This window comes from Meriones unguiculatus, chromosome 1 (genome assembly GCF_030254825.1).
Source record: "Meriones unguiculatus strain TT.TT164.6M chromosome 1, Bangor_MerUng_6.1, whole genome shotgun sequence".
Taxonomy (NCBI): domain Eukaryota; kingdom Metazoa; phylum Chordata; class Mammalia; order Rodentia; family Muridae; genus Meriones; species Meriones unguiculatus.
This window is the reverse complement of record NC_083349.1, coordinates 2,141,080-2,158,915: the sequence shown is the minus strand read 5'-3', so window position 1 is coordinate 2,158,915 and position 17,836 is coordinate 2,141,080. Positions and strand designations below refer to the sequence as shown.

The window sequence follows — 17,836 nt, the reverse complement described above, 5'->3', positions numbered from 1 at the left end:
AGCTCTCTTATCTTCCTTCCTTTTTCAATATTTATTTAAAGTAAAACACTTGGTTTTACCCCCACAAAGGTACAACCTCCTTTAATTATGCTAATCATAGGAGGCAGAGCGCTTTTCTAAAGAAGCATTTTAATGGTTGGGGTGCAGCTCAGTGTGAGACTCTGAGCCAGGGTGCTCAAGTTCAGTCCCGAGAACCAGGAAAAATGGGGGGTGGGGTTTACAGGTTAAAGTTTGTTTAAGCCACTTGTGTTTCTTCAGATCCTCAAGACCTCTACATACTATTGCAGTTGATACAGAACATTCTGATGTTCGGTATTGATGGCTGCAAAGCACCCTAAGTGTTCCTACAGATAAAACAATACTGCCGGGCCATTTCCACGGTGCTTTTATACATTGGATTCATTAGTTTAATTTTTCATTTATAAAAGTAATACATGTTCACTACAAAATTGATATCGCTGAAATATACAAAATCTTAAGTAACTATTTTCCACTGTTCTTATGGTTATTAGACTCTCATAAATGTCTCTGCGAAGTTTTCTTTTTTAAATGTGTATGAATGTTTGCCTGCATCTATGTCTGTGCACTATATTATATGTGTGCTTGATGCCAATGGAGGTCATCAGAAGAGAATGTGTCTATTGGAGTCACAGACAGTGGCGAGCTGCCGTGTGGGTGCTGGGAACTGAACGTGGGTCCTCTGGAAGGGCAGCTGGTGCTCTAAACCACTGGCCATCACTCTAGCCCCAAGGAAGGTATCTTAACTTTGCAGTCTGCCTGACCTTCCTCTCTGTGGTCATGAGTGCTGTTTTATGTGCGTGCTTGTGCAAGGCCCTGGAGATAGAGGATCCCAAACGGACTGGATCCAGGCTCTCAAGGAAGCTTGCACATTTCGAGGAGGAGGAAGTCAGTACTTTCTCTAGCCCTGAACTTCCTGTATTTGCCCGGAATAGATTATTCAACATCTCAGAGTTAGTTTCTAACATTTAAAACAGAAATTATACAAATTTCCCCAATTATCTCAAAAGGTTTCAGAAAGGTCAAGTCTGATGAAATTGAAAGCATTCAGCAAACCATAAGCCCCTATTCCTGGGTTGTTAAGATGGCTCAGCAGGTAAAAGGGCCTGCTGCCCTGCCAATCGCTGGGACTCACGTGGTGGACACTGACTTTCAACTTCTCCTTTAACGTCCACACCATAGCAGACATCCTCCTAAATAAATGTTTAAACAACAATAAACCGCTTCAAAACCAAAACCAAGATGGGCATGTGGTGCATACTTTAAATTCCAGCACCTGGGAGGCATAGGAAGTGGACCCTGAGTTTGAGGCCAGCCTGGTCTACAGAGTGAGTTTCAGGGCAGCCAGGTCTATTTAGAGAGGTGGTGTCTCAAAAGCAAACAACAAACAAACCAACAAAACCATCCCAAGCTCCAATAACTCAATACAGATATTCACTCATTTTAATGGCATTCAAAACTACTCAGTATCCCTCTCATTAATACCTTTACTAAGTTCTATATGGAATCCATTTGTGTAATTAAATACTGGGCCAGATTTACTTACAATTAAACCTTTCAATTGAGTTTGTTTAGATTTTTTTTCTTTTTGTATCTTTGGTAAAGTTTGATAGATTATCCTTGGTATATTTCTTTTTGTAATGGCCCAATTTTATGTTTCATACCTTACTTTCCCTTCAGGGTATCCAGTACTTTTACCTCTAATAAGGCAAATTTCTGTTACATCCTTGTTGTGCTCTAAATGACAGTGGCTCCGTGGACTCATGTATTTAAATACTTGGGCCTCAGTTGGTGGAACAATTGGGAAGGACTAGATGGTATGGTGTTATTCAGGAGGTCTGTCACTGGGAGAGGGGCTTTGAGGTTTCAAAAGACTAGAGCCATTCTCATTCTCTCCTCTCTCTGTGCCTCTCTCCTTCCTCCTCCCCTCCACCACGTCTCTCCTTCATGATCATGTCTCAATTATTGATTAAGTACCATGCCTGCCTGCCATCATGCTCCCTGCCATGGTGGTCATGGAATCTAGCTTTCTACAATTTTAAGCCCCAAATAAACTAATTCTTCTATAAGTTGCCTTGGCCCTGGTGTCTTATCAGAGCAAGAGAAAGTGACCTGAGGCAAGCCTATTCATCATGATCTTGGGTGTCTCCACTTACTTTCATCTCTACCCTGTTTCCTCTATTCACATTTGCATTTTTCCTCTCTAGGTATAATGCCAATTGACGCTGCTATGATTTGGAAGTACTGAAGGACTGGTCACTAGCTGGAGACCTCGTTTTGACAGTAGACACTTTAGGAGCTTGGTTCTAGGTGGAAGGTCTGGCTGGAAGAGGCAGCAGGACCTGTAGCAGGACCTACAAGCAGCTGTGAGCACCCAGTGTGGGTGCTGGAACCAAACTCCAGTTCTCTGCAAGAATAGTAAGTGCTATTAACCACTGAGCCACCTCTCCAGGCCCAACATACTGTAAGCTTATTGATATCACATCATCTTTAAACGTTTATTGCCCTTTCAATAGTTAATCTTTCATACTCAATGTATTGAACAATATTTTTTTATAAAAAAAAAATTAAAGAGGCTGAACTTTAGTTTCATGGGATCCTATGAACTCTTCTGACTGCTGTGGGCACCAGGCACATATGTGGTACACATGCATGTAAGGAAAATACTGATATATGTACATTTTTTAAAAAAGACTTATTTATTTATTACACAGCATTCTGCCTGCATGTGTGCCTGCATGCCAGAAGAGCAGAAGAGGGCACCAGATTTCATTGTAGATGGTTATGACCATTATGTGGTTGCTGGGAATTGAACTCCGGATATTTGCAAGAATGGCCAGTGCTATTAACCATTTTTCCAGGCCCATATTTTTTTAAATTAAATTACATTTATTTATTTGTGTGTGTGCCTGTGTATTCACGAATGTGTGGCCATAAGAGGACAATTTCAGAGAGTCTTTTTTTCTTCCACCATGTGGATTCCAAGAATTTAGAAAGTGTCTTTACCTGCTCAGTAGTGACCTTGCTGGCCCTAAAACATTGTACTTAAAACACTGTATTTAAACAGTCTTTATTAAATATTTGCTGAATAAAATGATGGGTTTTGGGATGAGATGGTTTAGTGTGAAGAGTACTTACATTCTTGGCCAGGGTTAGCTCCGCGCATATGCATGGCGATTCACAGTTGTCTCCAGCTCCAGCTTCAGGGGACCTGATGCCATCTCTAGCCTCTGGGGGCACCACACATGTACCCAAGTACAGACAAAATACTCACATATGACCTTCTAAAAATATTTTTTAAGAATTTTAAGATTTTATAACTTCTATTTATCTCCTATACTGAGAATTGAAGCCAGGGCCTTGTACATGCTAAGCCTAGGTCAGATTTTATATCTCTCAAATGCTAAGCATAGACAACTCAACAATAACACATTTGCTAAAGTTCGCCAATGAAAATCCTGTTTTCCATCGATTTCAATAAAGGGAAATGAGGTACTAACCTACATGTGGAAGTGTTTGCTTTAGAGCAGCAATGTAACTTAGCCCCATCAAGGCCAGTTGAGGGAGGGGGGTGGACAGTGACTCCAGGGTGAACCGACTGGGAACTTTCAAGAAAACACTGCCAAAGAGGATCCTGAGGCAAGGGCTGGGTCTTACAACCCTCAATGAGACCATCAACAATCTCCATTTCTGTTTTCTTGGACATGAGAATTCTTTTGCAGGCGTTTTGGCAAGCATGGTCTTCAGCTCTGTCACAGCAATATAAACCTGCACGTGGGATATAAGCCCGCCATTAGGAGGTTTTAGCACGATACTGCTCAGAGGGGAAGAACATGGCAGAAGGCAGAAAACAGAGCCCTCTCTGCAAGTCTCTGCATACACAGGGCCTGCTCTCTCCATCATGCTGCAGTGCAAACCTTGCAAGATTCCCCTTCCCCGAATCCACCACAGTCCAGTCATGAGCTTTCTAGAACTACCCTTAAAAAATGAAAGTCATCCCACACCTAAGAAGGCCTCTTGTAAACCACTTTATGTTCTTGGAAAAGATTCTGCAAATCAAAGTGAGCTTACTTCCTTCTTGCGTCTACTGGAGACTACATGATTGATGACTAATTTCCATGACATTAAAAGCATTCCATTTAATTGTACCCGAAGACACCACAGACTTTTTTAAGTCTGTAGAAGCTAATTAATATACATTGTAATTTAGATAATATAAACTCTGACAATATCTTAGTTTGTCTCTGCCTTTAATTTTCTTTTCTTTTTTGATGATAGGGATTGAACCAGGGCCTCAAACATGCTAATGGGTCATGATTTGCCTGTGAACTGTGTCCCCATTCACCCAGCCTTTAATTTTCTACAAGGAACTAGAAACTTAAAAAAGGCTTTCAACCAGGCTATAGACTTCAGAAGGGTTCTCTCAAGTAGCTTCGTCAGGTGGCCCCATTTGAAGAAGCATACTTAATTAGAAGCCTTCTTTTCTAGATTCCCCTGTGTTAGGACAGACACTGGAGTTTATTGTTCTCTACCCTTAAAACCTCTTTCTTCCTTGGTTTTCTTGGAGCTTCTATGTCCTCACTGCCAGCAATATGTCAGTGCAGAGAACAAAATGTCAGAGAACACAGATCTTTAAAACAAATGAAGGCCACGTCTCTGATTTTCACCACTCCACCACATCACAGAATGTCAAAAGCCTCTGATTCTGATTTCAATTATGGCCAAACAAGGCACACCAGCTTCAAGATTATAAAAGAAGTCTTACAATATTCCAGTATAAAGCAAAACACTAACATCTGGCTTATATGTCAGTCTTTCATCAGGCTGGTTAATCAGTCAGGTCTTTAAAATCTGATTACCTCTAGACGAGCAGAGCAGAGTCTAGGGTATACACAGTAGGTGCTTTGAAGATCCCAAAGGGTCTTATCAGGTTTATCAGGAAGCCTTGATTTTTCAAAAATATCACTCTCTTATTTTTACAATTCTTTCATTATGAAAATAACAACTTCTTGTTGGTAAAAGTTCCAGCATTACATAAATATATAGTGTGGAACAGTGAAATACAACTTAGTCTATGCTTTCAGTTCTGAAACTTGCTTTGTTTTCTTAACACATTCTGGACTTTCTGTATAAATATACTCCTTTTTGTTGATTGTGAAGTGTTGTTATTGTCTAAAAATATAATTTAATCAATATCCTATTGATGCATTTTGGGTCATTTCTATTTTTTCTCATATAGCACTATGCATAGGTATAACACGTATGTATGTATGTATATGTTTACATATTTGCAAATCTGTGTAAGTTTCCTGAATAAACAACAACACACAAAGTCCAGGCCAAAAGCTATAATCTACTGTTCTAACTTGATGATCTGGCTTCCCATCAACATATCCATCCCAAAGACCTCTCCCATCTTCAAAACAGTATTTCCTTTTCCTCATGGTCTCCACATTCCCTTCTTTCTTGGGACCTTAGAGCTCTGAAAATTATGTTCATTCTGTCTGTCAAAAGCAAACATCAAAGAAATCTGGGTGTTTCTCAAATGAACTAGACCACATAAACCTACATGAATGTATCAATTTCTAAATGAATTATTGTATCAAAGAGAGAGATGAGAAGAAAACAGTCCTTTACTTACTATCTGTCGGGTTTCTCATTGGATAAGACTGGGTGTAATTGTTCACACAGTGTATTAACTGTGGACTAATAGATGCACAATAATTTTCCACTGCTTTGATCTGAGAGGGCCCAGGAGAGGAGTCAGTTCGAAAAATGGCTTGACAGAATTCTCTGCAGTTTGTGTGATGACCTGCGTAACCGCAGCACAGGGAGCCCACTGTGGAAAAAGAGACGACACTGAGATGCAAACAGCTTTGTCACCCTAACCCAGCAGTGAGCAACAGCACGCCTTTCTGAATGTGAGAAGTGAGCCAAGGCGTGGATGATAAACACCCGAATCAGCAGGACTGTATACAGGCCCAGGGATGGGGCCACTCAAGCGCTCGCTGAAAGGACAGTCACATTCATCACACAGGACGAAAGGTGACCACACCCTACCTGAGCCCTGCCACAGCCCTGCAAGAGTGTAGAAGCACATGTAAGTGTATTTGGCCGTGAGGACAATATGGCGTAATCTAGTCTTTAATGCCTATTACTATAGCTGTTACTATAGCACAACATGCCTAGCACTGTCACCTAAACAAAGCTGCATCCCCAAATGTCCAAGGCGGCCATGCTGACACGAGAGGACAACCTCCTCTCGTCTTTATAGATTTATAGACAAAGCAAAGCCAAACAAAGAAAACAAAATGACAGGCTTTTACATCTATTATGTGGATCAGTGAAAACTAAGAGAGAGCAACTTAATAAATTTAACAACTGTGCACTCTGAAACCGAGATATCAAAATTTCTGCCCAGTGTGCACATTCCTGTACTGTAGCAGTCTTCACTTCATAACTGATACAATCTGTCTCAAGAGCAATCGAAAGCAAAGTCATCTGAAGGCAGGTAACTGCATTCTGTATTTGTAAAATACGTCAAAGCCACATGTGGGTAGCACACACCTGTCATCGCACAGCACTTGGGAGAGGAAAGCAAAATGGTCACAAATTTAATGCCACCCTGGACTATATGAAATGAAACAAAACAACAACAAAGCCAATAGCCAGGAGCGGTGGTGCCCACTTGCAATCCCCAGCACTTGGCAGTCAGAGGCAAGAAATTGAGAATCCAAGACCAGGCTGGGCCACTTAGAGTTCAAGACCAGACTGAGCTAGGTACACAGAAACAAACAAACAGAAAGGAAAATGCAACAGGACACCATTCAAAATGCAGGGAAGGAATGAGTGTCTGCAAGCACTCACATGGGACTCACACGGGAGAAGCCAGACGACCCTCACAGCATCTAAGGGTATGTGTGCAGGGGTGCCAAAGGAGGGAGAGCAGATGAGCGCAGCAAGTTTATAGAGGCGGCTAAGAATTTCTACCTGATACTAGAAATGGCTATAGAGGAGCCAGAAACAGGGACCCAGTGAATCCCACAGACCAAAGAACAAGGAATTCAGGTGACTTCAAGAAATAATGCTCAGTCATGTGCAAATTAACTAGTCGAGGGCTGCGTTAGCGATATAGGACACACCTCAGTGTCCTGGGCCAGAACATTGCTGCACAGGTATTGTGTACCGATTTGACTTGTAACTATTCCCAAGCTTACTGCCACAGAGCCCACTGGGGAACAACTGCTTTTCAGACCTCCTATGCGTGTGGTGCTGGAGATGACAAGGACACCACACGTGCTAAGGACACACTCTACTGCTGTGCTGTGTCTCCAGCAACATGAAGCAGTTGTAGCTGCATTTATTAGTGTTAAGCCGCAACGGTGATGCTTTGGGAGTTACAGTGCGGGAAGTAAAATGGGACCAAATGCCTGTCTTCTCATTCCTCCATTAGCTTAGTGTCCTTGCCAGTGTGAAAAGATCTAAAATTACCTGCCAACGACTAGATGGTACGTTTTAAACTAAGCCAGTTTGAAAGGGCAGATGTGCAAGGCTGTGTTACTCTCCACTATACCACATTACCAAGCTGATCCAATCATCTGCTTGTTCCTTGTTGTCTTTTCCACTTCTAACTGTTGCTCTCAACACTCCCTTCACATGGTGTCTGCTCCTCCAATCTCTACTTTTCTGCTTCTTTCCCATCCCCCTTCCATGAATACATTATTTACATTCAAGACCCATTTAAGCTATGAACTCCACAAGGTCTCCTCTACATAGCCTGGCAGGTGGACCCTGCTTCCTCTGAACGGCTGTATTTTAACGGTGTGCTGCCTTGGGTTCTACTCTGTTTCCGAGTTGTTTGTGTTCTGGTCATGCCCCACACAGATATGTGTCTGTCCCACAGCAGGCAAGTGCTTAGTAAATACGCGTGGACTGGGCTGAGAAGCAGTGCCTAGCAAGGACACGTCACACACTGCAGATGTATTTCTCCTCAGAAAGTGACCCTTATTATTTGGTGTCCTCTTCCACTAGTGACCTACCTATAGTGTTGGTTTACAAATACACAACCAGGACACAGGAACTGCTAAGATGCATGAGTAATTTGAACAGGCAATTGCCAAACGGAATCCCATCTGCCTGCTTCTTCAGATGGCTTAGCAGGTGTAACGCTAAGGATACAGGCAATCGCTTCTGACTGCTGCCCATGTCTGTAATGTCTTGCTCTCTGGACTGCTTGCACAATCATTGACAATATACTTACTTTCATTTCTGCTAATGCAACTGAAAAGAGCATTCTGTAAATTAAAGAAAAACAAACAAATTAACAAACAGAATTTCTAGTTTTATTCCATTTTAAAATTATATGGAAATCAGGATAGCATCCTTTTAATTATTTTCTAAGTCCAGGGCTGAAAACAGAAGTTTTTAAGCAACTTCCTGTAACCATGGCGGGCATCCCTGAGTGAGCTATAAGCTGGCATGTGAGGAGCAAGCAACACTCAAGCGAGATGTATTAATGTGTGAAGGGTCATGTGTGGAGGTGATCACGATGTATCAATTCCAATTGTTTTCTTGTAGAATACAAAACATTTCTACAGTCAGAGACATATTACTCCCTGTAGTCGCTGCGTTTTACCTCTAGTTGTTCTCAAATAGCACGGGACCCACATACACTTCCCAGGCCTACCCTAGGTGGCAGAAATCTACACTTTACACGGTTTCAAAGATAGTTTTCTTGCAGCCAGAGTTCGGGAAACTCCCTAGCATTTTACAGAGGGAAAGCATCCCACAGGCAGAGAAAAGACACTTGCACTAGATCCCAGAAGTTGCCAAAAGCAGAGCCTGAGATCAGAACCAATTTTTCTATTGTTCAGAATATCCCACCCTGCATTAAGTCATTGCCTGAAAAATAAGAGAAAACAAGAAAGAAGATAAGGCAAAGACAAAAGAAAAAGAAAAAAGAAAACTAAAACAGCAACAAAACCCTCCTTGTCCAAAACCATTCGGGTATTCAGGGCTGGTCAGCTACGAATATCATTCCTAATTGGAAGAGAGCAACTTACTAAAATAAATGAGCAAACAAAACATGGAAGGAAATCAGATGCACGGGCACGGTTACTGTCAAATCCAGCTCCATAACTGGGCACACTGCAATGCCTGTTCTCTTAGCACTGGGGCACTGAGGCAGGAGGATCTGGAGTTTCAGGTTGGCCTCAACTATCCAGTGAGCTCTGACAACTTGTCTCAAAAACAGCCCAGCAATACCAACAGTGGAAATCTTGCTTCAAAGGTTCTCCAGGCATGATGGCTACTGCCTGTGACTCAGCACTAAAGAGGCTCAGGTGGGAGCTTTGTCACTAGTATGAAGCCAGCTTGAACTACACGGTAAATTTCAGGTCAGTCTGGGCTAACAGTGTAAGACTGTTCAAAAACCCAAAAGAAAAAAAGTCTATTTATATTGTTGACAAAGCTACATTGCATTCACTTTCTCTACCTAATAATATTCCATTGTAGGACTAAGCCACAGTGGATTTATTCATGTAAAGCAAAAGTAAGTTAATAAACCAACCAGGAACCTCATAGGAAGGGACAATGAATTCCTCCAGTGTGAGTTATCTCTACCAGAGCAGGTAGATCAATATAGATAATGGAAAAGTAAATATACTCAGTGTTCTCAGCAAACTGTTCTATAGCTCTCGTCACCCACGCTCCTTTGTATCACTGTGACTTTTCAGCTATCATTTCAGACAGCCCTCCACCAGGGTTCACCAGCCCCAGGAACATTTATAAAATAAAATAATCAAAAGCAGTATTTAAAAGTCTACAGAGAAATAGCTTTCATCGGGGGTGATTTTGCCTCCTAGAGACACTGGATGCCTACAGTCATTTTCTTTTCTAGAAAGTGGGGTGGAGTGGGTATGAATTAGCTTCTAGTGAGTAGAGGCCATGAACGCTGCTGAACACAGGCCTGATGCCCCTGGTCTCTAAGGATCCAGATGCCAGTGTCAATCATAGCAGCTCTCTGAAACCCTGCCTTAAGGCTTATCAATTTATTCACTGTAGATTTTTAAAATTTGAACTCATAAGTAAGAGAAATATCACTTCTAGGTCAGTCTTGTGATCACTTAGCTTAAGAGAAAGCCACCACAGGAAATAAAGCCTCCGGTGTGAGAGATTGTCAAATTCAACATCCTTATTTGACTGGAGGACAAACTGAGGCTAGAAGAGAGAAATGGGCTCGGAATCCAGTCTCCCCAACACGGCAACAAGTTTGCTGCTGCTTGTTTATAGAGCTTTACCAATGCCACACCCATTTGCTTATATACTGTGTGGAGCTCTCCATGCTGTGGTTGGCAGAGTGGTGTGGACAAAGACCTTATGGTCTACAAGCCTAAAGTGACTAATAAACTGGCCCTCTGCAACTGCTGAAGAAAAAGGAGGACAAAGCCGTCTTCTTGATGTCACTTGCAGAATAAAGATATTCCCCAAGCAACTATTATTTCTCTTAAGGTCCAACGACAGACCTTTCCTACTTGGGTTTTCCTGATATGTTGAATGAAAATTTCATATTTTTACACAGAAGGACCATTAATAAATACTACTTCTACATTTTTACTCATTTGAAAACTTGGTATTTTTTAAAATTATTTTATTTTAATCACAGGTCACACTTGTATCCCAACCATAGACCCCTCCCCCTCCCCCTCCCAATCCCACCCTCCCTCCCTGAAAACTTCATACTTTTACCATTAATAACTACTACATCTACATTTTTACTCATTTAAACATTAAATCTTCATCACTTATGTTAAAAATATGTTCTGTCTGGGGCTGGAGAGATGGCTCAGTGGTTAAGAACACTGGCTGATCTTCCAGGGATCTTCCAAAGTTCAATTCCCAGAATTCACAGGGCAGGTCACAATTGTCTGCAACTCCAATTCCAGGGAATCTGACACCCTCACATAGTCATACATACAAGCAAAACACCAGCCACATAAAATAATTCGTTTAAAATATAAAATAAAAATGTCATTTTAGAGATGTAGATGAACTAATCAATCTTCTGCTCCACCCATCTGGATTTTATAGACTGATCATATCAGACTGATAAAAGAGTCCTAGGCTGTTATAAGTAATTCTGCATCCTTTTTCAGTCAGGCTGTCCTCAAACTTGTACCCCCTCTGCCTCAAGTTTCCAAGTGCAGGGACTACAGGGTGTGTCACCATGCCCGATCAGTGAGTCTTTTTAGCTGCTTGAGCTACTGCTGGTTGTTGACAGGCCTCAAGACATCCGTACCCGTTCTAGCATTAGCTTACCATTCTTAAATCACTCCCTCTGGGGTCTTAGCTAGTTAATTAAGTCTTTAAAATGTCTGATTGCCATCTGGTGGCAAGAGCAGGAAGTAAGCGTTTACGTTCAACAGCTCTCTATCTGACTTAAGAACAGATAAAAACTGCAGTGGTACTGAGGTAAGAGTGTACCACACCTTAGAAACCCAAGGAACCTGGTGGTGTACTGAGGCTGACAGGGCCTCAGGTAAACATGGGCAACAGGGTAAAGATTTTAAGGATAAAGCCTAAGAAAGCACTGTCGTCCCATTATAGGCCCCAGCTCTGACTCATCCTTAGTCTTCCCTGTTGTGCAGACTTTCTCCTTAGGCTGGAATGAGTTTTCCCTCTAGGCCCCTGTGTGTTGCCAGCAGGTTTCTGGCAGTGGACTTGCTCACTGTGTTCTGAGCCTATGTGGATTTCTCCCCCCAGGTGAGTCTGCAAACTACAGCTCTGGCCTATCAGCCCAGTGTGTGTCAGCCGCTCAATGAATGGTGAGTGAGTGAAGGCGAGACACAAAGACAATGCCACAGCTGTTCCAAGGACTCAGGGTACAGATTTAGGAGACAAATATATTTTAAAAATCTGGGGGGACATCTTGAGACAGGGTCTTTCTCTACAGTGCTCTCCCTGTCTTAGAACTTACTGTACAGATAGGGCTTAGCGTCACACTCATCTGCTTGCCCTTGCCTCCTGAGTCCTAGGATCAAAGGTGTGTGCTACCACACCTGGCAGGAGACTAATCTTTAGGGTTTAATAGCCAGTGGTTGGGGGGAGATGATGAGAAGAAGAAAGGTAGATAGTGTCTGTTGGTTTCATCTGGGAAGACTGTACTCAGCAACTCAGCAAGAAGTGTAAGAAAGACGACCAGTGTGTCTCTGTGTGTGCGATTTTATGGAGTAAGGAGAGAGAAGGAAAGTAGCGAATACCAGAAAATCAATAATCAATTTGGTTAGTCAGGTATGGTTGTGCAGCCTTAAATGGATTTCTGTTAGTTTGAGGCTAGCCTACATAGCAAGCTCCAGATCAGCCAGGGCTACACAGTGAAACCTTGTCTCTAAAAGAAAGTTAGCAGAGAAGATTCTGCTTGCTTACACCATCAGCCAAGAGGGTAGCTTAAGCTATGGGGTCTGGGCTAGGGAGCGGCTCAGGGGTAGAGCATGACACCCTGGGTTGGGTTCGGTTCTCAGTACCACAAAAACAAGCAACAAAGCATGAAAAGATGAGACACCTGGGGAGACCATTTAAGACAAGCTCATGGCGAGCCTGACATGACCAGAGCCTTAGGGATAACCTTATTCAGTGATGCATGAACTGGAAAGGAAATGAACCAGCAACAAGGATGGTAAAGAGGAGTTTCTCCCTCTTAGGACAGTACTAAATGACACACCAACGAGTCTCCTTATGTCAAGCCAGTACTGCAGGACCCACAGCTTTCGTTCTTCATGGAGCTCATCAGCTGCAGGCAACGCTCACACCTGACAGGAACCCCCATGCAGAGATTTACCATTCCTAAAGTTTTCCAGCACAGTCTCTACTCACTATACCCCAACAGCTCTGGCACTTCCTCAGTGTTAAAAAATACTTTATACTTAGGTCATTCAGACTTTGCGAAGGCAAAGGACCACTTGGCCGTGTGTGTAAGAGAAAGTGTATGCCCACTGAACCACTGACCCACATCTCCACCCTGTGTTATTTGCTTAAAATGGTCGAAAGCTGACTGGGTGAGGAACAGCACAGCTGTCCTAAGCCTATGCTGTTACCTGCCACACCAGAATCACTGCAGCAGTTTAGGGGTCTCCAGCTGCCAGTGAGCACTGCTGTGCTTACTCTTACTCTGTGCTGTTCCCTTAGGCTGTCCCCACCTCCCTTCCTGTATGCTTTCAACACACATGCACACACACACACACACACACACCCCAAAACAAAACAAAACACAAGCTTGCTAAAGATATGGCCCAATCCCAACAGGCATATGCAAACACACACTCAACACTGGCACCCAGGGGCAGAGGCAGGTGCATGTTGCTACCACACCGGTGAAGGTGGCTTGGGGACGCTGTATACACATTTCCTTTCAATGCATAAAACATCCCTGCTAACTTCAGGAACTTGGCTGTAGTAAAATGAAAAGACTTGATTATATACTATTCTGAACAGTGAACCGCGCAAATAATCAAAAACTATCGCTTTACACATACCTGCACCTTGTCACACACAGCTATGTGCTGGCAGTGGTGAAGACGGAGCTGTGGCTGAGACTCACCCTTGGTTTTGTGGTCTAAGGGCCTCTGTGCCACCTTCATCTTAGCATTCTCATAGAACCAGTGGCCAGCAGCAAAATAATCTAGGTATTTTAGCAATTATTTAACCCAAAACTTCTGTCTTAAAACTTATAAAGAATGTTTTATTACTTTATATGTCTGAGTGTTTTGTCTGCATATGTACCACATGCACGCCTGTTGACACTAGAGGTCAGCAGAGGGTGTCAGATCCTGTGGGGCTGGAGTTACAGGTGGTTGTGAGCAGCCACGAAGGTGCCTGGAATTGAACCTACGTCCCGTGTAAAAGCAAGAGCTCTGAACCACTGAGCCAACTCTCCAGCCCCATCCTTAAACCTTTTAATTTTTAAGAATTATTTATTTTTATTTGTACATGTGTGAGAATGTAAGACCCCTGGAGCTGGAGTTGCAGACAGTTGAGAGCTGCCATGTGGGTGCTGGGAATTGATCCTGGGTTCTCTGGAGGAGGAGCCAGTGCTCTTAACCACTGAGCCATCTCTCTAACCCCCTTTAACATTTTTTAAAAGGCTAATCTTCTGAGAAATATCTCATGCTGACTTTTCTTCACTGTTTGTCACCTTCTTTAAAGAAAACCATCAAAGAACTAGACTGGAGAAAGGAAGCAAGAGACAGGAAAATGACAGCACTGGGGATGTACTGGCCTAGAAACCTGGAGCAGGAGTGGAGAGGGGAGGCAAGCGGGAAGAGGGAACTGTGAGGGCAGCTTGAAGCACCGCACCACAGGGGCTTGGACAATGGGAAGGCCACACATCAGGACAGCGTCAGGGGATCTGACATTAAGGGAGGACATGAATTTAGGGATCCTGAACTAAAATTTAACTCATAATTTTATAGCCATCACCAGGTCCCTGGACATTTCACTGCCCTCACATCATTTAACAGTGTTTATTCTGATAATCAAAGAAGAAAATAACAACAATGAAATATTCTAAAAATTAACAAGCTGGCATCCAAAAGAAGGGGTTCACAGATAAATTATGGACAAAGATAATGAAAAAAAGAAACCAAACCACAAACCAAAAACCAACACCCCAGGTTATGTCTCATATCACAGAAGACAACTTCATATTTACCTAAGTTTTAATCAGATTGACCAGCACATACGACACTGGCTGTGTTACGACTTGCAGCCTGTGTTCTGACGGCTGGCGCCAATGCCGCTCCAGTCTTTGAGTGTTCTGAATAGGATTTCAGGTTCTAGCACCGTACATCCATGAGCCTCATCCTGACCTAGCCCATCCTTCTGGGTGCCTCAAGGACCATGCTTGCAAAACAATTCAGGTGAGCCTAGAATTGAGAACACCCGTGTCATGTGAATGCAACTCTGGAATAATCAAGCTAAAGGCTGCTTTGGGGGAGCTCCTAGAACAAAGCTTGGTGATCTCACTCAAATATATGCAATTCTCAGAGAAGCATTATCTAATTTTTTACATTTATTTGTGTGTTTGTATTTGTGTTTATATGTAAATATGCATGTGCCTGGATAAGTGCATACCACAGCATGTAGAGGTCAGAGGTCAGCTTTCTACCATTTGAGGAGTGGCCCTGTGAGTGGCACTCAGGTAATCAGGCTTGGCAGCAAGTACCTCTTTCCCACGAAGTTACCTTGCCAACCCAGAAGTACTTTAAGTACTGACGGAGGTATTCTTTCCAGATTTTTTATGGCAATCAAATGAGAAAAGGAGAGTTGAAAGAAACATCATCAGTCAGAGCTCTCATTCTCAGGTGAAATCCCTGTGTCAGAAATTCCTGCAGAGCCGGGGGCACACAGGCTTAATCCCAGCACTTGAGGGCAGAGGCAGGCAGATCTCTACAAGTTTGAGGCCAGCCTGCTCTACATAGTGAATTCTAGACCATCCAGGGCTACATAGTAAGACTTTGTCTCAAAACTCAAACAAAAAAATCTTCAAGAAACCACTTTTCTTTTGTATGCATATAATGTGTGTGTCATATGGTGTGTGTGTGTGTGTGTGTGTGTGCGTGCGCAAGTGCAGAACAGTGCACGCAGACGTGAGGACAAGCTCTGATGTCGATTCTCAACCTCCGCCTCTGAGACAGTCTCTGGTGCTTCTCTAGTTGCAGTCAGGCTATAGGGTGCCAGGTTCTGGAGACCCTCCTGTATGTCTCCCATTTCAGCATTGTTGTACTGGAATTACAGACGTGCATGCTCCTGTGCTGGCTTTATCTGCATCTACAAACTCGGGTCCTCATGTTGTCACAATGCGCACTTTGCCCACGGATCTGTCTCCTCAGCCCCAGTGCACTTTCAGTTACCATACAAAGTAATGGTTTCACGGCCACAGTCTCTCTCCCCCTCGCCCCCTCTTTCTCTCTCACACACACACCATTATCTTTTGTTTTTACTTGTGTTTCTCTTCTCAACCCCATTCCCTCCTATCTTTTTTGTTCTGTTTTGTTTTCATGAGACAGGGTTTCTCTGTGCAGCCTTGGCTGTCCTGGACTCTCTTTGTAGAACCGGCTGCCTCTGCCTCCCAAGTGCTGGGATTAAAGGTACGTGCCACCATGCTTGGTCCCTCTCCAGCCATCTTACTGATGCATTATTTCCTAAGACCTTTTAAAATACAGAATTCTAGGTTGATAGCTATTTTCTTTAGGAACCATGTAAATATTGTCTTCTGGGTTTTTTGTTTTGTTTGTTTTTGTTGTTTTTTGCTGCTATTGAGAAATCAACTATTGGTCACTTTTGAAAAAGATGTTTGTTTTTATTTTTTTAACTTCTTATTGCAAGTTTTTTAGTATTATGATATATGTCTACAATATGTAGATATATAGATAGGATCTCTTGTGTCTGAGCCATTTGAACTGACTATGCAGCTGAGTATGAACTCATGATCCTTCTGTCTCTACCTGAGATCACAGGAGAGGAACACTACCCCAGCTTCTACTAGGTTTTTATTTCTTCAATTTTATTTTATGAAATTCCTTCCCAACTATACTTGCTCTGTGTATTTTCAGAACTTTGTTTCTTAACCATATTAAATATTTTATGGTCTGCATGTGATGATTTCTATAGAAGAAGTTTCTTGAGGCCTAATTCTATTCACTACTGTTCATGCTGGTTTGATGACCTTGCTTTCTAGTGAAAAATTTTTTTTAACTATGAATTACTTACTTTCCTTGGAATTTCATCTGTGGGAGTTTTAAGTCTAGAATAAAAATCCCTTCCTCTAGAGAGAATCTGTTATTTGCCATAGGCATCTCAGAAAGGACTGCAATTTTAGACATATTGTCAGCTTGAGGTTTTATAAACATCCACTTTATATGAGCAAAGCTTCAAACTCAAAAGTTATTAATACCAGTGATCAAGAGAGACTTTAAGTTTGAGAAAAGCAGTGTATTTCTCTACAGAAGAAGGAGATGAACACACTGCTTTGTCATCCCATACGGCAAGTGTAGTCCCTTTGGGACCTAATTTTTTGTGAGTGAGGGAAGAGACCACAATTGGGTGTTCCATCTTAAATGGTACCAAAAATCTATTCTTTGACTTCCAAGTACATGAGACTATAAATCTATGGAAACCGACTCAGGAAAAGTCAACGTCCTCAAAACCCCGTTGCTCTCAGTGCCTCATCTCTCTAGACCTCTGTCTCCTTAGTTTTTGACCTGTGTATCCACGATTTCTTTCCAGAAAATCAAGTCAGCATCTTAACCGTCTACACCTGTAAGTCTGCCCTAATGCCAGAAGATGAGGACAGTCAGCAGTAAAAGTGTGCCAGAACAACGGCATAAAAGATTAGAATTAATTATTCTCCACCCTTGAACATCACTTCTATATGCAAATCCTGCTAGTGATTTTCCATTTAATCTCTGGCTTCCTCCCCTCCAACCTTCTTTAAAATGCTGATCCTTTAAAAAGGTAGTTGCTTTTTATATGGTATATAGAGTCCTTAATGTCTCTTTGGCAATGGAATATAATAGAACCTTACAAAAAAAAAGTTACTTTTGTTTATGCACTGTACACAAATATAGGTGACTTACAAAATTCTCTACCACTCAGCAATCTAATGAAATAAACTACCTACAGTATAGAGACTCAAAAAAGAAAGATACAGGCACACACACACACACACACACACACACACACACACACACACACATTCAGACACCTTTTTATTTAAGAATGGGCAGGATATAGCGGCAGATGCTTCCATTCCCAGCACTTGGGA

At 42.3% G+C, this 17,836-nt stretch overlaps 1 protein-coding gene across 1 annotated transcript in view; it reads right to left on the bottom strand.

Annotated features, from left to right (window-relative positions):
* Positions 1-17,836, bottom strand: part of Reck (reversion inducing cysteine rich protein with kazal motifs) — a 70,288-nt gene that overhangs the window by 23,390 nt on the left and 29,062 nt on the right. Inside the window, exons 7-9 of the mRNA XM_060378667.1 lie at positions 8,279-8,312; positions 5,660-5,857; positions 3,519-3,786 (exon numbers count right to left, since the gene is read on the bottom strand). Of these exons, the coding sequence (XP_060234650.1) occupies positions 3,519-3,786; positions 5,660-5,857; positions 8,279-8,312 (500 nt within the window). The remainder of the gene's footprint in view (positions 1-3,518; positions 3,787-5,659; positions 5,858-8,278; positions 8,313-17,836) is intronic.